Raw genomic sequence first — 26,367 nt, 5'->3', positions numbered from 1 at the left:
ATTTGAATCTGGCTCATGTGGGGTCAAAAACTAGGTCATCCGGTCAAATCAAAGGAAAAGCTTGTTAACACTCTAGAGGCCACATTTATGACTTATCTTATGAAACTTGATCAGAATGTTTATCTGGATGATCTTTAGGCCAAGTTTGAATCTGGGTCATGTGGGGTAAAAAAACTAGGTCACTAGGCCAGATCAAAGGAAAATCTTGTTTACACTCTAGAGACACATTTTAAGTTTGAAACTCTTGAGAATTGGTCAGAATGTTTATCTTGATGACTTCTAAGTCAAAATTGAATCTGGGTCATGTTGGGTCAAAAACTAGGTCGCCTGGTCAAATTAAAGGAAAAGCTTGTTAACACTCTAGATGCCACATTTATGACTCTATCTTCATGAAACTTGGTCAGAATGTTTATCTTGATGGTCTTCAGGCCAAGTTTGAATCTGGGTCATGTGGGGCCTAAAGCTAAAATCTAATTCATTAGGCCAAATCAGAGGAAAATCTTGTTAACACTCTAGAGACACATTTTAAGTCTGAAACTCTTGAGAATTGGTCAGAATGTTTGTCTTGATGACTCCTAAGTCAAGATTGAATCTGGGTCATGTTGGGTCAAAAACTAGGTTGCCGGTTCAAATTAAAGGAAAAGCTTGTTAACACTCTAGATGCCACATTTATGACCCTATCTTCATGAAACTTGGTCAGAATGTTTATCTTGATGATCTTCAGGCCGAGTTTGAATCTGGGTCATGTGGGGCCAAAAGCTAAGTCAGTAGGCCAAATCAAAGGAAAATCTTGTTAACACTCTTAGAGACCACAATTTTAGTTTGAACCTCATGAGAATTGGTCAGAATGTTTGTCCTGATTAAATCTGGGTAAAGTTCGAATATGGGTCATCTAGGTTCAAAAAACTAGGTCACCTGGTCAAATCAAAGAAAAACTTTGTGTATGCAATAGGGACTGCATTTTTCATCTGATGTGCATGAAACTTGGTCAAAATGTTCGTCTCCATGAAATCTTTGTAAGTTTTTATCTGAGTCACGTGGTCAAAAACTAGGTCACCAGGTCAAACCAAACAATAAGCTTGTTTAGGCTTTAGGGGCCGCATTTTTAATTCAATCTTCATAGAACATGGTCAGAATGTTTTGTATCATGAAGTCTTGTATCATTTTGAATCTTGGTCATGTATGGTCATAAACTAGGTGACTTGGTAAAATCAAAAGAAAAACTTGTTTACATTCTAGAGGCCACTTTTTTGCTCCAATCTTTATGAAACTTTGTCAGAATGGTTTTTTTTCATGAAGTCATGGATGGGTTCTTATCTGGGTCATGTTGGGTCAAAAACTAGGACACTTGGTCAAATCAAAGAAAATGCTTGTTTACACTCTAGAGGCAACATTTTTGCTCCAATCTTCATGAAACTTGATCAGAATATTTTTCACTTTAAAAACTTGGATGAAGTAGAAACTGGGTCATGTGATATCAAAAACTGGGTCACTAGGTCACACATGTTTACACTCTTATGGTGTGTTACTCTGGTGAGCGACCTAGGGCCATCATGGCCCTCTTGTTTAATCATTCTTCAGATTGAGTTTTATTTTAGCTCTGGTTGTTAGCAGCATTGTGGCCATTGAATGATTTCAGCACCTTTTACCTTCCAGTGCAGTTCTGATTTTATGTCATACGTTCTGAATTATGATTGTTGCGTTACGGAATTTGCTCTTGTTAGAAATAGGTTTAAATCAAATTAGGTGATGCAAGGAATATTGCTGGTATTTCGAGACAACTTCAGATCAATTTTGGGACATTTATTTTCAGTTTCTGCTATGTAATTAAGTTGAGGGAGTACTTTCACAGTAAATAATTTGCTAGTTCAGCAAAATGATGAATGCCTTTTGTTCGAGAGACTTTTCAAAGAGATTATAGAAATCCAGTCTGTGTATGCAAAAGTGTGCGCTAATCAAATATATCATGAAAAAGAAATCTTGAAAGATTATCTTTTTAGATTGACAATTTGAAGAATAAATAGAAGTATTGCAGTCTCCCATTTGTCAGTGTCTGCGTCTGCTTCAGCATCCTGATTTGATTAAGTTTTTGAATGATTTGAATTTGCACAGACATGTTTGCTGATGAAGAATGCACTGGTTCCAGAACCCTATTTTACAAAGTTGTGTCTCGTTTTAGTCTTGGAAATTTCTGCTTTAGCTTTTTATGTAAGCTTGTATCTCAGTAGTCATGTATCTCAGTAACCATTTATTATATCATACTCTGTACCTTGAAGTAGGTAGCATGACTGATATTTTGTAATTTGATGTCATCATGACTGATATTTTGTAATTTCATGTCATCATGACTGATATTTTGTAATTTGATGTCATCAAGCATGGCCATCATTAGCTCATCTGATTTTTTGAAAAAAAAAGATGAGTTATTTTTCATCACTTCACCGGTGTCGGCATTGGTGTTGGCGTTGCCTGGTTAAGTTTTATGTTTAGGTCAGCTTTTCTCCTAAACTATCAAAGCTGTTGCTTTAAAACTTGCAACACTTGTTCACCATCAAAAGCTGACTCTGTACAGAAAAAAAACATAACTCCATCCTGCTTTTTGCAAGAATTATGACCCCTTTTGGACTTAGAAAATATCAGATTTCTTGGTAAAGTGTCATATTTAGATCAACATTTCTCCGTAACGGTCAAAGATATTGTTTTGTAATTTGATGTCATCAGCATGGCAGACATTTTGTAATCTGATGTCAGCATCATGACTGACATTTTTTAATTTGATGTCATCTGCATGACTAACATTTTGTAATCTGATGTCATCAGCATGGCTAACATTTTGTATTTCAAGTCTGCTTCATGGCTGACAATTTGTAATTTGATGTCCTCAGCATGGCAGACATTTTGTAATCTGATGTCAGCATCATGACTGACATTTTGTAATTTGATGTCATCAGTATGGCTAACATTTTGTAATTTGAAGTCAGCGTCATAGCTGACAATTTGTAATTTGATGTCCTCAGCATGGCAGACATTTTGTAATCTGATGTCAGCATCATGACTGACATTTTGTAATTTGATGTCATCGGCATGGCTGACATTTTGTAATTTGTCATGACAGTTGATGCTCATACCATATGCTGTCATAATAAAAATCTACACCATCTTGATTTATAAACACTACCAAATTTTCTAAGTGATGCTTCATTGATGAAAAGAAGATGATCTGCAAATAAACTTGTTATTATACCCCCACAAAATAAAGTTTGTGGGGGTATATAGGAGTGAGCTTGGCGGTCGGTTGGTCGGTCCGTTGGTTTTCATGGTTTCCGGATGATAACTCTTGAAAGGCTTGACTGATTTAAATAATTTTTGGTACACATTTGTAACATCAGAAAATACAGGTCAAATTCGAAATTGGGGTCAGTAGGTCAAAGGTCAAGGTCACAGTGACCCTTAACAGTAAAACGGTTTCCGGATGATAACTCATGAAAGGCTTGACCGATTTAAATAATTTTTGGTACACTGGTGTTACATCTTAAAATACAGGTCAGGTTCGACTTTGAGGTCTGTAGGTCAAAGGTCAAGGTCACAGTGACTTGGAACAGTTAAATGGTTTCCAGATGATAACTTGAGAACGCTTGGGCCTAGGATCAGAAAATTTGGTCCACAGGTGTAATATCATAAAATACATGTCAAGTTCAACTTTGAGGTCAGTAGGTCAAAGGTCAAGGTCACAGTGACTTGGAACAGTTAAACGGTTTCCGGATGATAACTTGAGAACGCTTGGGACTAGGATCATAAATTTTTGTACACAGGTGTAACATGATTAAATACAGGTCAAGTTCGACTTTGAGGCTAGTAGGTCAAAGGTCAAGGTCACAATAACATGAAACAGTTAAACTTCGGGATGATAACTTAAGAATGCTTGTGCCTAGGATCATGTAAATTGATAGGGCAGTTGGTTATGACCAGCAGATGACCCCTAATTATTTTGAGTTCAGTAGGTCAAAGGTCAAGGTCACAGTGACCTGGAACATTTAAACTGTTTTCGGACAACAACTTCGGAACGCTTGGGATCACGAAACTTAATAAGGAGGTTGGTCATGACCAGCAGATGACCAGTATTGATTTAGAGTTCCAAAGGTCAAAGGTCAGTGTGACCCGGAACATTTAAACCTTTTTCGGACAATAACTTGAGAATGCTTGGGCCGAGGATCTTGAAACTTCATAGGGAGGTTGATCTTGACCAGCAGATGACCTCTATTGATTTTGAGGTCAGTAGGTCAAAGGTCAAATCAGTTCAGCTTTGACATTGGCTTAGTTCTGTGACAAGGCCATATTGTGGGGGTATAATTCGTCACTTCTGTGACAACTCTAGTTGTGGACTTAAGTTGTAGAACTTGTCCATGCTGATCTGAAGTCATCGAGTTCAAATCTCATTTATGCTGAAAATCTAAGTCATCTGGGCACCTATATCCAGCATCTATTGTTATACATTGTTGTCTGTCATCAGCAGTTTCACTTTTAACACTTTAGAAGTCACTTATTTGGCCCAATATCAGTCAAACATTGGCAAAATATTTATAAGTATTTGTCTTTATGAAGTCAGTTCAGGAACTGGTTAATTTGTCTTCCTGATCTGTTTGAATCATTGCCCTGCAAGAATGTTTTTCTTTTTGACCTTCAATATAAGATCAGAACTTGGGAACCTGTGTCACAGATCAGATGGTAGTAAAACCTTGATAATAGTCTAGAAGCCGCATTTTCTACCTGATCTATATGAAACTTAGTGTTTGCCTTACTGAAATCAAAATCGAAACTTGGTCACAAGGTGTTAAAATTTGGGCGTCTAAGGTCAAATCTTAGTATTACTTGTTTACACTGTTATGGCCATAAAGGTCACTTGGAAGGCATAAGTGTTTGAACTGTTTGTCCATTCATCAGTGCAGTGATGCCAGCTTAGTAATATTCATTCAAACCCACAGTGGTTTAGGGCATGTAATTCAAAGTTAGGGATAACCGCTTGTCCGTGAAGGACATGACTTGAAGAAAAAATTGATATATTTGGATTGCCTTTTTCTGTTCAGTTGTATACAGTTTCACTATCAACAAACTTCTGTTACAGAAAGAAAAGTATCACATTTCAAATTATAACAAGACACAGATTTTAAGAAAATTATTTTTTTCCAGATGATAGTTATTATGAAAATAAACACCTGAGCCTCATTCATTGTCATATTGTATGTCTGTATTTTTTGTTCTATAAATATTTATTTATGAAATAATATTTTATTTATAGAAAGCACAATGGTTATAATTAGCTATCAAAGCTTTCTGTTCAATTCCTTAACTAATGTTTTATATATATAATAATAATGTTTCATGAATTTCTGAAATAAAATATGTTTAAACTAATTAATTTGACACAAACATAGATTAGGAAAAAAGATAAAATTCATAAAGAGTTGAGCGATGATAATTTCACTTTTTGTTTCACTGGCCCCCTTCACCATTTAGGTACTTGGTATTTTTTGGCAAGTCTTCCTTTACATGTTTTGGAATATTATACGAGAAAGCCAAAAAAATGGAAACTAATCAAAAGTCACATACAATAAAAACTTAATGTTTTTCTTACATCATGTTCCTTACTTACTGTGATACTTATTATGCACAGACAGAAATCAGCACACTGATTTCTTTATTTTGTATTTAACACCGTTTTTCAACAGTATTATTTCAGTAATGTAACGGCGGGGAGTTAACCTAACAAGTGTTCCTGGATTCTGTACCAGTACACACCTGTTCTCTGCAAGTAACAAGCCAACTTCCCCACATGAAGCAGAGTTGGAGGATCTGTAGATCTGTGCTTTCCCTGTTTAGCTAATTCCCCAGTCACACATACGGCGCAGATAACTACGTCTAGCTATGGATAGAAACGTAGTAATCCGTATCGATCCGTACCTGAGGTGTACCTTAAAGTAGTAATCCGCATCAATCCATACCAACACTTGGTCAAAACATATTAAAGACTTATCCAAAATTTGCAAGTTTCTCCAACTTTTGAACATGCACAAAAGTTTGAGCGATCCGTAGCCATTTGAGCATGACTTTAGTCCAACTTGGTTGAAACTTATTCATCCATAGTTAAACGTATTAAACATAAACGCTGGCTACACGTGGCCTATTTATATGAAACTTACCGACCCGTTACTAAACCTTAATGCGAACGTAGTCATAAGAATTGATCTGTAGCTGAACATATATATCTGAGGCTGCCCTTACTTAAGCGTAGTTAAACGTAGTTCACTGCAGACCCGTTCACGCGCTGGGCAAATTGCCAGGCACAGTAAAATGTAGTTCAATGTAGTACGCCATACCTGTCTGTACTTATTTGCATCCTGTATCTTTTTGGTCCCCGTTTCTCACCATTTTTCCCGTACTAAGACGTACTGCTCCGTACTTCTCCATGTCCGCACCCCCACAGACCAATCCCATCCGCACCGTACCTCAGCGCACGGACATAGCCGTATGTGTGACTGTAGCTTAAGTGGGGCAGGCATTCATCACACTGAAGATTTATATCAAATTACTGAAATATTTTCTCCCTTTATAATGAAATTAGGAGAATGGCTTGCTATTTCATCTTAAGGATAAAATTAATGGAGGCATTTGCCTTTTAAGGAGATTTCAGATATCCATATTTCTTATAATTAAACAGGAACTGAAGGAAATTATATTGTATTGAAGGACGATGTTTAACAGTGCAGTAGTGTCAGACTATTTTGACATCAAATGTTCAAGGAATATGGGTCTGGTGTGATGATATGAAACTAGTCTGACACAAAATGTCAAGAAAAGTTGGTCTTTAAGTAGAAAATGAAGATGTTTTGCAGTTTGTGGGTGCCAGACACATTTGATTTAAAACGTCTGTTTGAGTTTTTGCAGAAAAGTAAAGAAATTTTCACTGAAGGAATATCAAATTTCTTTCTGAAAAGTGCACTAAAGACTTTTTTTTAGCTCACCTGTCACTATTGTGACCGCTTGATGTCCGACGTGCGTCGTCAGTCGTGCGTCGTCCGTCAACAATTTCTAAAAAAATCTTCTTGAAAACTACAGGGCAGAATTACACCAAACTTCACAGGAATGATCCTTGGGTGGCCCCCTTTCAAAATTATTCAAAGAATTGAATTCCATGCAGAACTCTGGTTGCCATGGCATCCGAAAGGAAAAACTTTAAAACTCTTCTTGTCCAAAACCACAGGGCCTAGGGCTTTGATGTCTGGTGTGTAGCATCATCTAGTGGTCCTCTTCCAAAATTTTTCAAATTATCCCCCTAGGATCAAATATGGCCCCGCCCCGGGGGTCACATGGTTTATATAGACTTATATAGGAAAACTTTGAAAATCTTCTTGTACAAAACCACATGGCCTAGGGCTTTGATATTTGGTATGTAGCATCATCTAGTGGTCCTCTACCAAGATTGTTCAAATTATCCCCCAGGGTCAAATATGTTCCTGCCCCGGGGTCCCAAGTTTTACATAGACTTATATAGGAAAAAAAGTTTAAAAATCTTCTTGTCTGAAACCACAGCACTTGGACCTTTGATATTTGGTTTGTAGCATTGTCTTATGGTCCTCAACCAAAATTATTCAAATTGTACCCCTTGGGTGAAAAGAGGCCCTGCCCTGGGGGTCCCAAGTTTTATATAGACTTATATAGGAAAAAGCTTTAAAAATCTTCTTGTCTGAAACCATAAGACCTAGGCTTTTGATATTTGGTATGATGCATTGTCTAGTAGTCCTCTACCAAAATTATTCAAATTATGCCCCTGGGGTTAAAAGAGGCCCCGCCCTGGGGTTACTTAGTTATTATGTGACTTCTATAGGAAAAATACTTAAAAAATCATCTGATCCTATTTCCATGACTGTTTAATTATAATTACCTAATGACCCCAAGTAATATGATGTCACTTGACTGTGACTTTGACCCACTGACCTACTTTCTTGTTTTTTTAAGATACAGCCTTGAAGTTTTGATGACGTACACAATTTTGCACACAAATCGTAAAACTGAATTTCATTGACCATGAATGTGACCTACTGACTTTCTTAATATTTTATCATCATTTTCACATTAAATTTTGAAACATGTAGCTCATATTACTCAGGTGAGCGATCCAGGGTCATCATGACCCTCTTGTTCTGAAGACCCAGAGAATAAAAAAAGATGTAAATGTGTTTGTTGTGTCCAATGCTTGATAAACTTGAGGTAGTATTAAATGTGCAATGACATTTGGCCAATTAAAAATTCTTTCAGTGTTACGTATTCTTTTTTTCTCCATATATGATTTTCTGCAGTCTTCTTGGTGTTTGTTAGATAAACAACAGTTCGATGCTGACTGTCATATGGGTTAATTGCCTGGAAGAACCAAGCATTAGCTTTAAAGGTTAAGATGTTATTGAAAGTTGACAACAATAGCCTGTAAATTAGATGTAGTTGGAAGTCTTGGACATTTTCTTCCTAGAATCTGAACAGGAATTTGAAACGTAATTATTTCTAAACAATTCCTTTCTATTGATTTATCCAACTAATTCTTTTATCTATTAACTTTTAGCCTACTGGTGGCAAGTGATTTTGCCTTTGCAACCAGTGCAGACCAAGATCAGCCTGCACGTTTGTGCATGTTGATCATCGCGATCTGAACTGTTCGCTTTTCAGTCAGTAAATTTTCAGTGTGGTACTGTGCAAATTGAATAAAGCTTGGATCAGTCCATTTTAGAAATTTAGAAGGGAAAAGGTTTAAAGCACAATCTCTTGCTGGCATTGAGATGAAAGGAATTGCACAAAACAATGTCAAATGTGTAATTGTCACTATACCCCAACCAAACATGTTTGGGGGGGTGGGGGCTATATAGGAGTCAGTTTTGTTGCGTTGCGTCCCATCGCGTCCCGAAATCTATATCTCAGTTATTACTAAATGAATTTGATTCAAACTTAAAATAGATATCCACCTTATCACCAACATCATGTGACACAAGGTGCATAACTCTGACACCAATTTTTCATAAATTATGCCCCCTTTTATTACTTAGAATTAAAGGTTAATTTTTGGTGCATTTTCACTATATCTCAGTTGATTCAAACTTAAAGATGTTCCACCTTATCACCCACATCATGTGACACAAGATGCATAACTCTGACACCAATTTTTCATGAATTATGCCCCCTTTTACTTAGAATTTAAGGTTATAATCACTATATCTCAGTTATAACGAAATGCATTTGTTTCAAACTTGAAGTAGTTGTTCCAAAACATCACCCACATCATATGACAAGGTGCATAACTCTTGCACAAAAATTTCCTGAATTATACCCCCTTTTTGCTTAGAATTATATAGTGTTTTGATACACTTTATCTGTGACAGTTTTTTTGACAGATTTAAATTTTTTTGTACACAGGTGTAACATCATAAAATACAGGTAAAGTAGGACTTTGGCTACAAACCACCATTTTTATATGTAGTTATGGCCCCTTTCCAACTAAGAATTTTTCAAATTCATGGTTGCCGGACAATAACTCACAAAAGGCTTGACAGATTTAGATAAATTTTGTACACTGGTGTAACATAATAAAATACAGGTCAAGTTCGATTCAAATTGCACCTTCTTGTGGCCATGTCTTTCTTATGGTTGCCATTCTTCTGTGACAAGACCATATGGGGGGGGGGGGGGGGGGGGGTATTCGTCACTCCTGTGACAGTTATAGTTTTTTCTTGCAGTATATTTTGAAAATCACACACCTAAACATGGCTCAAGAAAACCATGAAAGATGAAAGGACACCATTTTGATTACTCTGAAAAAGATCTGAAAGCTGCGTAATTAACAATAACATCCAAAATATTTTATATTAAGGAAAATTTGTATTTTTCAGGTTGTGAAAGTTGGTGTTACCTGTACAAGATTTGTCTCCCTGAACAATGCACGACCATGGGTCATTCATGCATACAGAAATATTCGTGGGCGGGGCATGCATGTAGATGAAGATACAGAGAGTTCAATACGAATAGAGCAGGTCAGATTCTTACCAGCAACAATAATCTTCCCTAGTGCTACATTTTTGACTGCCTTCACTAGTACCATGTGACCATGAAAAAATCATATGACCTTTGAAAAAAAATTCAAATATTATTTCATATTTTTTATTTTATCAGCCACATTAGTCTTAAATCTCTAAAAAGTTCTCACAACAATTTTAGTAACTATAAAATCTCATATTGGATGACAAGAAAAAAAGATTTATCCAACTCTTGGTGAATTTAAGCATTTCTCACTAAAAGACGTCTAATTTCATTGCTAGTCATTGTGGCAAAAATAAAGTATACTTAAAAGGTTTATGTTACAGGTTGATGAAAGTCACCCCAGAACATCCCTACAAGATAGAGAGCCCTACTTGTATACAGAACCAGGTAATGTGTACACATTCAGTTTTAAAATGAGAGAGCCTCCATTGATAAGTCATTCAGGTCTCTTTAAACCTCTTGTCCCTCACCACTGGGTTTTTATGCTAGGTTGAGGAATTCTTTCACATAAGGCAGCTCAGCGTATAGTGTTATGTTGTTTTCGTCTTTCTCCACCATTATAGTGGGCATTTCTGGAGGGTTTTTCTCCACCATTATATCCTGCAATTCTTGAGAGTCTTTCTCCACCATTATAATGGGGAATTCTGGAGGGCCTTTCTCCACCATTACAGTAGGGAATTCTGGATGGTCTTTCTCCCCCATTATATCCGGCAGTTCTTGAGGGTCTTTCTCACCCATTAAAGAGGGCAGCTCTTGAGGGTTTTTCTCCCCCATTATAGTAAGCAGCTCTTGAGGACTTATCTCCCCTGTTACATCTGGCAGTTCTTGAAGGTCTTTCTCCCCCATTACAGCAAGCAGCTCTTGAGGACTTATCTCCCCCATTACATCTGGCAGTTCTTGAGGGTCTTTCTCCCCCATTATAGACGACAGCTCTTGAGAGTTTTACTCCACCACTATAGCGGGCAGTTCTGAAGGGTATTTCTCCCCCATTACAGAGGGCAGCTCTTGAGAGTTTTTCACCACTATTATAGCGGGCAATTCTGAAGGGTCTTTCTCCCCCTTTATAGATGGCAGCTCTTGTGGGTTTTTCTCCACCATTATAGCAGGCAGTTCAGGAGGGCTTTTCACCACCATTAAAGAGGGCAGTTATGAAGGGTCTTTCTCTACCATTATAGCTGGTAATTCTGGAGGGTCTTTCTCCCCAACTATATTGGACAACTCTTGTGGGCCTTTTTCATAGTTTTAGGGGGCAGCTCTTTAGGGCTTTTCTCCACCATTACAAAGGCCAGTGCTTGAGGATCTTTCTTCATTTATTTTAGGGGTCAATCCTTGAGTATCTTTCTTCACTGTTTTAGGGGGAAGTTCTGGAGGGTCTTTCCCTACCATTTAAGAGGGTAATTCTGGAGGGTCTTTCTCCACCTTTTAAGCAGGCTATTCTGGAGAGTCTGTCTCCACAGTTTGAAGGGGCAATTCTGGGTGGTCTTTCTCCACAGTTATAGCAGGCAATTCAGAGAGGTCTTTCTCTGCCATTTAAGGGGGCATTTCTAAAGTGTTTTTCTCTGTCACTAAAGTGGGCAATTCTGTGGGGGTTCTTTCTCCAAGTTATAGCAGGTAATTCTGCGGGGTCTTTCTCTGCCATTTAAGGGGGCAGTTCTGAAGTGTTTTTCTCCACAAATATAGTGGGCAATTCTGTGGGAGGGGGGGGGGGTATTTCTCCACAGTTATAGCAGGCAATTCTGGGGGGTATTTCTCCCACTTATAGCAGGCAATTCTGGGGGATCTTTCTCCACAGTTATAGCAGGCAATTTTAGAGGGTCTTTCTCCGCCATTTAAGGGGGCAGTTCTGGAGTGTTTTTCTCCACCATTATAGCAGGCAGTTCTGGGGGTCTTTCTCCACAGTTATAACAGATAATTCTAGAGGGTCTCTATGCCATTTGGGGTCTTTTTCCCCCATTATAGCAGGCAATTTTGGAGGGTCTTTCTCCCCCATTTAAGCAGGCAATACTGGAGGGTCTTTCTCCCTCATTATAGCAGGCAATTCTGGAGGGTCTTTCTCCACCATTATAGCGAGCAATTCCAGGGGGTCTTTCTCCTCAGTTCTAGCAGGCATTTCTGGAGGGTATTTGCCTACCATTTAAGGGGGCAGTTCTGGGCTGTTTTTCTCCACCTATAGTAAGTAGTTCTGAAGGGTCTTTCTCCACCATTATAGCAGGCAATTCTGGAGGGTCTTTCTCCACCATTATAGAGGGCAGTTCTGGGGTGTTTTTCTCCACCTATAGTAGGTAGTTCTGAAGGGTCTTTCTCCACCATTATAGCAGGCAGTTCTGGAGGGTCTTTCTCCACCATTATAGAGGGCAATTTTGGGGTGTTTTTTTCCACCTATAGTAGGCAGTAGTTCTGACGGGTCTTTCTCCACCATTATAGCAGGCAGTTCTGGAGGGTCTTTCTCCACCATTATAGAGGGCAATTCTGGGGTGTTTTTCTCCACCTATAGTAGGCAGTTCTGAAGGGTCTTTCTCCACCATTATAGCAGGCAATTCTGGAGGGTCTTTCTCCACCATTATAGAGGGCAATTCTGGGGTGTTTTTCTCCACCTATAGTAGGCAGTTCTGAAGGGTCTTTCTCCACCATTATAGCAGGCAATTCTGGAGGGTCTTTCTCCACCATTATAGAGGGCAATTTTGGGGTGTTTTTCTCCATCTATAGTAGGCAGTTCTGAAGGGTCTTCCTCCACCATTATAGCAGGCAATTCTGGAGTGTCTTTCTCCACCATTATAGCAGGCAATTCTGGAGGGTCTTTCTCCACCATTATAGAGGGCAATTCTGGCATGTTTTTCTCCACCTATAGTAGGCAGTTCTGAAGGGTCTTTCTCCACCATTATAGCAGGCAGTTCTGGAGGGTCTTTCTCCACCATTATAGCAGGCAATTCTGGGATGTTTTTCTCCACCATTATAGAGGGCAATTCTGGGATGTTTTTCTCCACCATTATAGAGGGCAATTTTGGGGTGTTTTTCTCCACTTATAGTAGGCAGTTCTGAAGGGTCTTTCTCCACCGTTATAGCAGGCAGGTCTGGAGGGTCTTTCTCCACCATTTAAGGGAGTAACCTTAAAATCTTAAGAAATGGACCTTTGTACGTAACTGAAATAAGTGAAAGTACAACAAAAGTAATAAAACTAGAGAAACAAATTTGCTTGATTGAAAATAGAAATTTTATATTCATTAAATGGGGACATTTGAATAAATGTCTGACTCATTCTTAAAAAAAAATAAGAAATGAAAATATAAAGACATTTTTATTGTTTCATCAAGGCAACAAACTTGATAGTTTCAATAATAGGAATGGAGTGAAAACATTCTGTAAAATTAGAAACAAGTACCTTTGTTAGTTATAAACTGATCTGTAGGGAAATTTCCTAATGCATGTAACAGTTTATTAACTGATATAAAATACTGATAAATTTAGATTATATCACACTTACCTCACTTTGAACAAATAATAGGATCTACTAGAAGATCCCCTGATGCGTAGAATAATAGATGACTAGTTTGATTCTGTTCGTGAGAGGTAATGAAATGTGCAAATCCCTAGAGCCCCTTAGTGTCTCTTTAAGTAGAACTGTATTATACATAAATTGAAAGGCATGTATGATGGATTCTGCATGATGACCATCATTGGTAAGTCATCATTTTTGTCTGTGTGTCCATCCATTAACTCTTGAATTGTTTAAACGAAAATTGAAGCTTTGTCAATGGAAGTTTTAATACCATTTGACATAAGGGTAAGGATTGAACACCTTCCAGTCCATTTGAATTTGTTAAATTAATCTGAAATATTATTTACAAGTCATATTTGTTTTCTTTCCAGATTAAAGTTACTTTGGTAACCTTGCCACGATAAAATATTGAAATGCAAGGAAGCAAGCAGGCTGTTTTTAGTAAAAGCCAGCTTAAAGTTTGGATCCTACAGCACTTAATATATCAAGTAACCTTACCAAGGTCAAATATTTTAATACAGGAAGCAAACCAGAAGTTTGTACTCTATCTGTTCCTGTAGGAGCTTTTGTTGTCTCCCTTTAACAGTATGCTGGGAAAGGCCCTAAGTGATCTCTTTTTAACAGTATGCTGGGAAAGTCCCTAAGTGATCTCCCTTTAACAGTATGCTGGGAAAGGCCCTAAGTGATCTCCCTTTAACAGTATGCTGGGAAAGTCCCTAAGTGATCTCCCTTTAACAGTATGCTGGGATTTAAAGTCCCTAAGTGATCTCCCTTTAACAGTAGGTTGGGAAAGGCCCTAAGTGATCTCCCTTTAACAGTATGCTGGGATTTAAAGTCCCTAAGTGATCTCCCTTTAACAGTATGCTGGGATTTAAAGTCCCTAAGTGATCTCCCTTTAACAGTATGTTGGGAAAGTCCCTAAGTGATCTCCCTTTAACAGTATGCTGGGAAAGTCCCTAAGTGATCTCCCTTTAACAGTATGCTGGGATTTAAAGTCCCTAAGTGATCTCTTTTTAACAGTATGCTGGGAAAGTCCCTAGGTGATCTCCCTTTAACAGTATGCTGGGATTTAAAGACCCTAAGTGATCTCCCTTTAACAGTATGCTGGGAAAGGCCCTAAGTGATCTCCCTTTAACAGTATGCTGGGAAAGTCCCTAAGTGATCTCCCTTTAACAGTATGCTGGGATTTAAAGTCCCTAAGTGACCATGAATGTCTATATTTCTGTAAACAGACAAAATCCTTTGATATTTGGAAATAAATGTTGCTTTTCTTCCATGTTAGTATAAGAAAGCTGCTCTAATTAATTAGATCAGACTTATATTGACAAGTATTTGTATTTATTTGGCAGTTACAATGTGAAGATCTGTGTCTGTAGTAAAGGTGGATTATTGGCCAAATTAATTCTGTCTGGTACCGGATATTTTTTTTAAACAATATAGGGAATTACTCATCACATGACAATACTGTATGTCTTCAAAGCGGGTTCTAAGTGTTTGTGTCGTCAGATACAGTTTTAATGCTTGCCCTCCCACACTTTGAAGGCAAGGGGATATAATGTTTTGCTTACTGTCTGGTAGTTTGACAGTTTGTTTCCCAGATCAACAACTAGAGAATGCTTATTGATCAAGGCTTTTAGTAGTTAAAAAACTTCATAGTATGCTTGCTTGTGGTAGTAGATCAGCCAAGTGTAACAATATCAATGACACATTTCGAGGGTTCAACGCAATAAGGGCATATCTACATATGATTATTATATGTAGATACGCCCTTATTGCGTTGAACCCTCGATTTATCAAGCAAAAACAGACAACAATTGACGGTAATTAACAAGCAACAATCTGAGAAAAAATAAATTAAATTATTTTAATTCTAAAATAATTTCCATTATTTCCACCAAAGTTACTAAACTACAAAACATTAATTCCTTTGATCCCTAGCAGCTACTACTGTTGCTAAGTGTCAGCATGAAACCATAAACTGCTGTTTATATATTGACAATTTTCCAATATTTGTTAACTTTTCATATCCAGTCAGATTTAAATAATGGAGGAAAACAACATGACATATCCTATTAAAGCTTAAGAGACACCTTAAAGTAAGTTAAAAATGCTAAATTATATTAAATTTTGACAGAGTTATTTTCTCATTTCTTGAAGTCAGATTAAGAATGAGAAATTTATTATATTATTATGTCTCCCCCAGGAGACATATTGTTTTTGCCCTGTCTGTCCGTCCGTCCTTCCGTCCGTCTGTCCATCCATCCGTCCGTCCGTACGTCACACTTCATTTCCGAGCAATAACTGGAGAACCATTTGACCTAGAACCTTCAAACTTTATAGGGTTGTAGGGCTGCTGGAGTAGACGACCCGTATTGTTTTTGGGGTCACTCTGTCAAAGGTCAAGGTCACAGGGGCCTGAACATTGAAAACCATTTCCGATCAATAACTAGAGAACCACTTGACCCAGAATGTTGAAACTTCATAGGATGATTGGTCATGAAGAGTAGATGACCCCTATTGATTTTGGGGTCACTCCGTCAAAGGTCAAGGTCACAGGGGCCTGAACATTAAAAACCATTTCCGATCAATAACTAGAGAACCACTTCACCCAGAATGTTGAAACTTCATAGGATGATTGGTCATGAAAAGTAGATGACCCCTATTGATTTTGGGGTCACTCATTCAAAGGTCAAGGTCACAGGGGCCTGAACATTGAAAACCATTTCCGATCAATAACTAGAGAACCACTTGACCCAGAATGTTGAAACTTCATAGAATGATTGGTCATGAAGAGTAGATGACCCCTATTGATTTTGGGGTCACTCCGTCAAAGGTCAGGGTCACAGGGGCCTGAACATGGAAAACCATTTCCGATCAATAACTGAAGAACCACTTCACCCAGAATGTTGATACTTAATAGGATGATTGGTCATGCAGAGTAGATGACCCCTAACGATTTTGGGGTCACTCTGTGAAAGGTCAAGGCCACAGGGGCCTGAACATTGAAAACCATTTCCGGTCAGTAACTTGAGAACCACTTGACCCAGAATGATGAAACTTCATAGGATGATTGTCATGCAGAGTAGATGACCCTAACGATTTTGGGTCACTCGTTAAAGGTCAAGGCCACAGGGGCCTGAACATGGAAACCATTTCCAATCAATAACTTGAGAACCTCTCGACCCAGAATGTTGAAACTTCATAGGATGATTGTTCATACAGAGTAAATATTTGGGGTAACTCCGTTAAAGGTCAAGGTCACAGGGCCTGAACATTGATAACCATTTCAGATCAATAACTTGAGAACCACTTGACCAGAATGTTGAAACTTCATAGGATGATTGAACATGCAGAGTAGATGACCCCTATTGATTTTGGAGTCAGTCAATTAAAGGTCAAGGTCACATGGCCTGGTTCATGTAAAATCATTTTGGAATACTTGAGAACCACTTGACCTACAATGTTGAAACTTAATAAGATGATTGGACATGCAGAGTAGATGACCCCTATTTATTTTGAGGTCACTTGATCAAAGGTCAAGGTCACAGGAGCCTGAACAGTGACTTGAGAACCACTAGGCCAAGAGTGTTGAAATTAAGCGGCATGACTGGACATGCCAAGTAGATGATCCCTATTGCAGCCAACCATCAGTGTCTCTTTGACTTTCGCTCCTGATCCCTATTGACTTCTTGCCTATAGGACTTTGCATTTGGGGAGACATGCACTTTTTTACAAAAGCATTTTCTAGTTAACCCTTACCATGCTAAATTTCTTTAATGGACTGGTCCATTTTCCAATTTGGGCAGTACCATTTATCATTTGAAGGGGTGTTTACTAAAAATTTACTGACTGAATAGCGAATAGTGTAGACCATGATCAGACTACACAGATGTGCAGGCTGATCTTGGTCTGCACTGGTCGCAAAGGCAGAATCACTTGCCGCCAGCAGGCTAAGGGTTAAATCGCCTTAGCACAAAATGCCCAGGGAGAACTATTGTGATTGCTCGCTCTCCGTTCGTCTGTTGTCTGTGTACAGTTTTTTTCAGACAACATCTCCTCTGAAAACTTGGTGCCTTTTAGGGGTTGCTAGATCTGAAAATACTAAAACCTTCGAATGACTTCTTAAATCTCAAGAATAATTAGATGGATCTTCATCAAAATGGATATAGCATCATTATAGGGTTTTCGAATAGGGGCACTGGGCTTCTTTTAGGGGCCACTCGATTTAGAAATAGAAATACCTTTTAACAACTTCTTCTCATAAACTGCTTGATGGATCCTCGTCCAACTTTATCTATAATATATTTGTATGGTCCTTTCCTAAGATTGTTCAAATGGGGGCACCTAGCAAGGGCCACTAGAGCTAAAAGTAGAAATACCTTTAAACAACCTCTGGAAAGATCTTCATCAGACTTGATATTTAGTATCATTAAAAGGTCTTCTTCCAAATTTGTTCAAATGGCGGCACTTGACCCTTTTAAGTAGACTGGCTCCCGTCCCTATGTTTGTTCTGTCATATTTCTCATATATAAATTTTCTTCATTAACAGTGGAGGTAACTCCAGCGGTTGTTTTTGTATTGACATTTTTGTGATCGCGCGGTGTCCGTCGTCCGTCGTCCGTCCGTGCGTCCGTAAACTTTTGCTTGTGACCACTCTAGAGGTCACATTTTTCATGGGATCTTTATGAAAGTTGGTCAGAATGTTCATCTTGATGATATCTAGGTCAAGTTCGAAACTGGGTCACGTGCCATCAAAAACTAGGTCAGTAGGTCTAAAAATAGAAAAACCTTGTGACCTCTCTAGAGGCCATATATTTCACAAGATCTTTATGAAAATTGGTCAGAATGTTCACCTTGATGATATCTAGGTCAAGTTCGAAACTGGGTCACGTGGGGTCAAAAACTAGGTCAGTAGGTCTAAAAATAGAAAAACCTTGTGACCTCTAGAGAGGCCATATTTTTCATGAGATCTTCATGAATATTGGTCAGAATGTTTATCTTGATGATATCTAGGTCAAGTTCGAAACTGGGTCACGTAGGGTCAAAAACTAGGTCATTAGGTCTAAAAATAGAAAAACCTTGTGACCTCTCTAGAGGCCATATTTCTCAATGCATCTTCATGAAAATTGGTCAGAATGTTCATCTTGATGATATCTAGGTCAGATTCGAAACTGGGTCACGTGGGGTTAAAAACTAGGTCAGTAGATCTAAAAATAGAAAAACCTTGTGACCTCTCTAGAGGCCATATTTTTCATGAGATCTTCATGAATATTGGTCAGAATGTTCACCTTGATGATATCTAGGTCAAGTTCGAAACTGGGTCATGTGGGGTCAAAAACTAGGTCAGTAGATCTAAAAATAGAAAAACCTTGTGACCTCTCTAGTGGCCATATTTCTAAATGGATCTTCATGAAAATTGGTCAGAATGTTCACCTTGATGATATCTAGGTCAAGTTCGAAACTGGGTCAGTGCGGTCAAAAACTAGGTCAGTAGGTCTAAAAATAGAAAACCTTGTGACCTCTCTGGAGGCGATATTTTTCAATGGATCTTCATGAATATTGGTCAGAAGTTTACCTTGAAGATATCTGGGTTTCAAGTTCGAAACTGGGTCATGTGGGGTTAAAAACTAGGTCAGTAGATCTAAAAATAGAAAAACCTTGTAACCTCTCTAGAGGCCATATTTTTCATGAGATCTTCATGAATATTGGTCAGAATGTTCATCTTGATGATATCTAAGTCAGGTTGGAAACTTGGTCACGTGGGGTCAAAAACTAGGTCAATAGGTCTAAAAATAGAAAAAACCTTGTGACCTCTCAGAGGCCATATTTCTCAATGGATCTTCATGAAAATTGGTGAGAATGTTCAGCTTGATGATATCTAGGTCAGGTTCGTAACTGGGTCATGTGCGGTCAAAAACTAGGTCAGTAGGTCGAAAAATAGAAAAAATTGTGACTCTCTAGAGGCCATATTTTTTCACGAGATCTTCATGAAATTGTTGAGAATGTCACCTTGATGATATCTAGGTCAAGTTTAAAAGTGGGTCACGTGCCTTCAAAAACTAGGTCATTAGGTCAATTAATAGAAAAACCTTTTGACCTCTCTAGAGGCCATATTTTTCAATGGATCTTCATGAAAATTGGTCAGAATTTTTTATCTTGATGATATCTAGGTCACATGTGCTCAAAAACTAGGTCACTATGTCAAATAATAGAAATAACGATGTCATACTCAGTTGAACACTGGGTCATGTGGAGATAGGTGAGCGATTCAGGACCATCATGGTCCTCTTGTTTATTGCCCCTGGCTGCGAACATAGGTATGGCTAAAATCAGATAACATGTGCTATTTTGGAGGCTTAAAATGAAAGGTTTGCAGTATTTAAAAAAATAACCATGCAGCCGGGAGCCAGGCTAGCTTTTTTACAAACAATTGATACTGTGTGACATTTAAAGACACATCTGACAGTCTCCTGTATGTATATAGGCAAAAGTTTTCCTACGGCCAGAATTTTTTTAAACTTCGTGTTCTGACTGAGAATCAAGTTTAAAAACGGAAATATGTATTAAAATCATAGGTACCGGTGCTTGATCTTGAATTATCTACCCTTGAAAATAAAAAAATATTAAAAAATCAAATTTTCAAGGGCAGATAATTCAAGATTAAGGATTTCAATTTATATTTCTGTTTCAGTCATCATTTGCATACAGTACATAAAGTTTAAAGAAATCCGGTCCATGCGAAAGACCTGGCCCTGTTCACAAAACATTTTTCGGTCTCAGCTGAGTTTAAGTTTGAAATTTTAATATCAATTTTACTAAAACTTCAAGACTTAATTCCAACTGAAACTAAGCATTAATACTGAAAAGTCATTTGAAAATAGTTATTAACTTAAAATTAGTTTTAAACATGCTATTTAGATATAAATGACAAATAAAGTTTCATTATCAGAATCAGCTGAGACTGGAAATGTTTTGTGAACACAGGGCTAGGACTTTGAGGTATCATTTTCTCATGTTCATAGTCAAGGACAATCACCACAGTATCTATATATTTACATGGGGCAAAACTTTCTTACGGATAGAATTTCTTCTTTAAACTGTGTTTACTGACGGAGAATCAAATCAAAAACAGAAATATAAAATAAAGCAAATCATAGGTACCCAGTCTTGGTCATGTCAGTTTTTATTATTTTGAATCCAGCTATAGTAATCGCAACTTGAACGCGATGGTTGACCTTGGGCTGATTATTCATATCGATGATTTCATTACAGAAATCAAGGGTGCTTAGGTTAGCCGTGTATATTTATATGGAATCAGTTTGTATACAGCGCAGTATCAAAGTATATATACTTACATTTGATCAGTTAAAATCTCCCAATACACTAATTTATATTTACACAAATTTATATTTCCTTTTTCTCGTGCAGCTCATGTTTTACGTACACTCCTTTTCAATAATAGGTTGTGCCTCATTATGTATTTAAATGCAAAGGTCAACCATCGGGGTCAGGTTGCGTCCACTATATGTGCTAGAAGTACAGTTATAATTTTTATTGGCAAAACAGCTTGAGACAAATGTCAGAAAGGTCTTTTGTTTGTCTGATGCTATTTTGTTTTGTCTCCTGCTTTTTTAGCTCACCTGTCACAAAGTGACAAGGTGAGCTTTTGTGATCGCACAGTGTCCGTCGTCTGTGCATCCGTGTGTAAACTTTTGCTTGTGACCACTCTAGAGGTCACATTTTTCATGGGGTCTTTATGAAAATTGGTCAGGATGTTCACCTTGATGATATCTAGGTCAAGTTCAAAACAGGGTCACGTGCGGTCAAAAACTAGGTCAGTAGGTCTAAAAATATGAAAACCTTGTGACCTCTCTAGAGGCCATATTTTTCACAAGATCTTCATGAAAATTGGTCAGAATGTTCACCTTCATGATATCTAGGTCAAGTTCGAAACTGGGTCATGTGCCTTCAAAACTAGGTCAGTAGGTCAAATAATAGAAAAAACCTTGTGACCTCTCTAGAGGCCATAATTATTTTTCATGGGATCTGTATGAAAGTTGGTCTGAATGTTCATCTTGATGATATCTAGGTCAAGTTTGAAACTGGGTCAACTGCGGTCAAAAAACTAGGTCAGTAGGTCTAAAAATAGAAAAACATTGCGACCTCTCTAGAGGCCATACTTTTGAATGGATCTTCATGAAAATTGGTCAGAATGTTGACCTTGACGTTATCTAAGTCAAGTTCAAAACTGGGTCACATGCCTTCAATAACTAGGTCAGTAGGTCAAATAATAGAAAAAACCTTGTGACCTCTCTAGAGGCCATATTTTTCATGGGATCTGTATGAAAGTTGGTCTGAATGTTCATCTTGATGATATCTAGGTCAAGTTCAAAACTGGGTCAACTGTATCAAAAACTAGGTCAGTAGGTCTAAAAATAAGAAAACCTTGTGACCTCTCTAGAGGCCATACTTTCGAATGGATCTTCATGAAAGTTGGTCAGAATGTTCACCTTGATGATATCTAGGTCAAGTTCGAAACTGGGTCATGTGCCTTCAAAACTAGGTCAGTAGATTAAAATTAATAATAAAGAAAACCTTGGGACCTCTCTAGAGGCCATTTTTTTCATGGGATCTGTATGAAAGTTGCTCTGAATGTTCATCTTGATGATATCTAGGTCAGGTTTGAAACTAGGTCAACTGCGGTCAAAAACTAGGTCAGTAGGTCTAAAAATAGAAAAACCTTGTGACCTCTGTAAGAGGCCATACTTTTGAATGGATCTTCATGAAAATTGGTCAGAATGTTCACCTTGATAATATCTAGGTCAGATTCGAAACTAGGTAACGTGCCATCAATAACTAGGTCAGTAGTTCAAATAATAAAAAACCTTGTGACCTCTCTAGAGGCCATATTTTTCAATGGGTCTTCATGAAAATTGGTCAGAATTTTTATCTTGATAATATCTAGGTCAGGGGTAAAACTGGGTTATGTGAGCTCAAAAACTAGGTCACTATGTCAAATAATAAAAAAAACGACGTCATACTCAGTTCAAAACTGGGTCATGTGGGGACAGGTGGGCGATTCAGGACCATCATGGTCCTGTTGTTTTGAAGAAGAAGAAGACAAGGGAAGTGTAAGAATGGGCAGCATCCGTCAGTCCATCCTGTCACATTTTTACTCCAGTCCATAGGGATTTTTAGCTCAACTATACAATGTATAAGGGAGAGCAATCCCACTCACTCTCACGGCAGCATCTGTAGCATCTGTTCGCAGATTAGTTAGAGCTTTGATGTATTTTCACGTTTAATATCTCTGCTATTATTGACTGCATTTTGTTCAACCTTAACATGGTTTTTCCTCACCATCACCCACATTATACAAAGCAAGGATTATAGCTCTTGCACCAATATTTCATGCCCCCATTTTACTAAGAATTTCAGATTAAAGTTTTGATGCATTTTCACTGCATATGTGTTATTACTGAATGGAAATGGATTTAATTCAAGACTGCCTTTAAAAAAAAAAAAACTCATTTTTTCAGCTGATGTAAAGACAGCATCTTCAGAGGTTGCAGGAACAGATAAAATAAGAAAAAACCAAGGTAAGAAAGTGAGAAAAATTTGTCTACAGTCTAAAATGGTTTCACATGCTAACTGTCACCACTAAAATCTAAGATTGCCGTTACGTTCCCTAAAAGATGTAGTGGTTTATTTTTCTTTCAAACAAAATTAATTTCATATAAAAATCACAGAAATTATGATACTAATTAAAGATTGAGTATTATCTTTAACTGAGATCAAACTGTGAACAACAAAATTGACGCAAGTTGCTAATTGCCGGTAATTACTGGTCATTTGGTCGTAACAAAAATACTATCACACCTTTTGTTATCGGTTTGAATTGAGAAACTCTTGTCATTTTGAAAGATACCATTCTGAAATATTGAAACAGTTGCAGTCTATTTATTCAAAATATTTAATTAAAGTAATATCCAGTCAGCAATTTAGAATTCCATTCTATTCTACCAGTAATACTTTGTCTGTGCAAAAATCAAGTATAATGTTATCTAATCAAGCAGACTGCATGAAAATGACATGAATTTCTTGCAGACAGCTTAACAATGTAACACGAGATGTTATTTCATGTTTAATGAATATCCAAACATAAGTCAGCATTTTGTCTTAGACATTTTTTGTTCGTGATAGAATAGCAAAGACACCCAATTATTTATAATGCTATACACTAATACAGTGATGTCTGTTGTATTTAATGGGCTGAGGTTAAAGAATATTCAGATCTCATCAGAACAAAAAAAAAGAATATAGTACTGAAAACAGAGAAAAATGGCAGTAATTTTTTGTAGATTGAGTTTCAATTTTATATGAATCTAACCAATCAAAGACAAAAAAATGCCAGATGAAAGTTTTCCTGAAAATCCCATAGTAAGAGAATGCAAGTAATTATCAGCTGAGTTAGAAAAATCAAAATAATTTTCTAGTTGGCACTAGGTTTCTTATGTAGCATTTTTGGATCATTTTTATGCCCCCAGCATCTACTGATGCGGGAGGCATATAGTGATTGTCCTGTCCGTCCGTCCGTTTGTTCATGCGTCTATACAAGGTTAACCAAATGGGACCGTTTCGTCTAGCGTCAATACCCCTTACTAGAATGACTTGATACTTATGCAGATGTAACCTGTGACCATTCCTCATCTTCAGACATCACCTGACCTTAGTTTGACCTTGACCTTGACCTCATTTTGGACTTATGTTGCTTTATATGGGCCATCTCTTGGTTAACCAAATGGGACCGTTTCATCTAGCATCAATACCCCTTACAAGAATGAATTGATACTAATACAGATGTAAACTGTGACCATTCCTCATCTTCAAACATCACCTGACCTCAGTTTGACCTTGACCTTGTTTTGGACTTAGGTGCAAAATCTATCGACAAGGATGCCACTGGGGGCATCAAGCGTTTATCGAACGCAGCTTCTTGTTTCTTGATTGTCTGTGGAATTATTATCGATTGTTTTCAAAAAGGTGATTGCAGACACTCCACTGTTAGTGACAGTCTTTTTCCTTGATTTATGACTTTCTTTTCATTGATCTCTGAAGATTTTTGTTTCATAAAATGTTTTTATTAATATCAATGTAAAAATTAAATCTGTCTTTTCATGTGTACAGAGAAAGCAGAAAACTCCTCAAAGAAGTGTACAGGTGAAATTAGTCCAAAGAAAAGGAAATTCGATACTGAAAGTGAACCAGATCCTGATAATGAAGAACAAAAAGTTGGTCCAGACAAAACTGACACTAGTGAAGGTATAATTAGTGTGAAAAGAAAATTATCTATTGAAAGTCAAAGAGAAACTGACATTGAAGCAAAGAAAAGAAAACCTGAACCATTCATAGAAGGTGATAAAAAGACTGCAAATGAAAATGCTGGTAGTGATAAAAATAGGACAGAAATAGATAATAAAACTGAAGAAGCTATTGATAAACAATGCAAAGAAATAGAGACAGATCCAGCAAATGTGAGAGATGAATCAGTTGACAATGTAAATAGCAATACAGATGGCAGAAAAGATGTTACAAACAGTTCAGAGGTTACAGAAGCAGAAAAAGAGAAAACAAATAGTGATATAGCTACGAAAGGAGATAGTGATGTTGCTACGAAAGGAGAAAGTGATGCTTCTATGAAAGGAGATAGTGATGTTGCTACGAAAGGAGAAAGTGATGCTTCTACAAAAGGAGATGGTGATTCTGCTGTGATAGGAGATAAAACAAATGAGGAAAGCATGGATCAAATGCAGACAAGGAAGTTAAGGAAAAGGAAGCTTCCAGAAGAAGCAGAGGAAAATCAAAATGATGAAGCACCTGCTGTCAGGTAATTTCTATGTCTTATTATTGTGTTTGTTTTGTCTGTTACTGACAGCTAATATGTCTGTAATACTGTAATCCCTTAAGGGTTTTTAATACCACTTGGCACAAATGTATCCCATAATGTGACAATGTGTCATGCATAACACCTAGACCTATAGCTCAAAGATCAAGGTCACATTTGGAGGTCAAAGGAAATATTTTTTACTCTCCGGTCCATAACTCTGTCATAATTGAAGTAATTTAAATATTACTTTGCACAAAATTTATTAATGTATCCAATAATAAGACAACATGACATACACAACATCCAGACATCAGCGCTGGGGTTGGCGTTGCCTGGTTAAGTTTTGTGTTTAGGTCAACTTTTCTACTAAACTATCAAAGGTATTGCTTTAAAACTTGCAACACTTGTTCACCATTAATAACTCACTCTGTACAGCAAGAAACAGAACTACATCCTGCTTTTTGCAAGAATTATGGCCCCTTTTGGACTAAGAAAATATTATGAGACAAAAGAATCAGATGAGCGTCTGCACCCACAAGGCAGTGCTCTTGTTTCAAAATTAGTTTCTTGTTTCACCTAAAAACATTTTTTATCATTTCATAGCTTTAATATTGCTTTCAGGTGAATTTAGAAGAATTTTGGCTCCTTGAAATGTTTTGTTTAAGCTTCACCAGACATGTGTTCCTATACTCAACTTATTTTATTTTGTTGGGTTTAACATGGCACCCACGCACCCAACCGCACAAATCATATGGCGACTTTCCAGCTTTGATGTTGGAGGAAGACCCCAGGTGTCCTATACTCAAGGCAGAATTTCTGTAAACCTTAATACAGAGTTATTGCCTGTGTAAACTTTTTGTATGTTAAATAACAAGCTGTTATGAACTTGTGTATGTACCAATTATAG

The 26,367-nt window shown here is 37.5% G+C and overlaps 1 protein-coding gene across 1 annotated transcript in view; it reads left to right on the top strand.

Moving 5' to 3' along the window:
- LOC128547945 (uncharacterized) overlaps positions 1–26,367 on the top strand; it is a 322,495-nt gene that overhangs the window by 281,666 nt on the left and 14,462 nt on the right. Inside the window, exons 14-17 of the mRNA XM_053521894.1 lie at positions 9,930–10,070; positions 10,401–10,464; positions 23,113–23,172; positions 24,761–25,460. Of these exons, the coding sequence (XP_053377869.1) occupies positions 9,930–10,070; positions 10,401–10,464; positions 23,113–23,172; positions 24,761–25,460 (965 nt within the window). The remainder of the gene's footprint in view (positions 1–9,929; positions 10,071–10,400; positions 10,465–23,112; positions 23,173–24,760; positions 25,461–26,367) is intronic.

The sequence above is a fragment of the Mercenaria mercenaria genome, chromosome 13, assembly GCF_021730395.1.
Source record: "Mercenaria mercenaria strain notata chromosome 13, MADL_Memer_1, whole genome shotgun sequence".
In the NCBI taxonomy this organism is placed as follows: Eukaryota; Metazoa; Mollusca; class Bivalvia; order Venerida; family Veneridae; genus Mercenaria; species Mercenaria mercenaria.
This window is presented reverse-complemented; position numbering and strand designations above follow the sequence as displayed.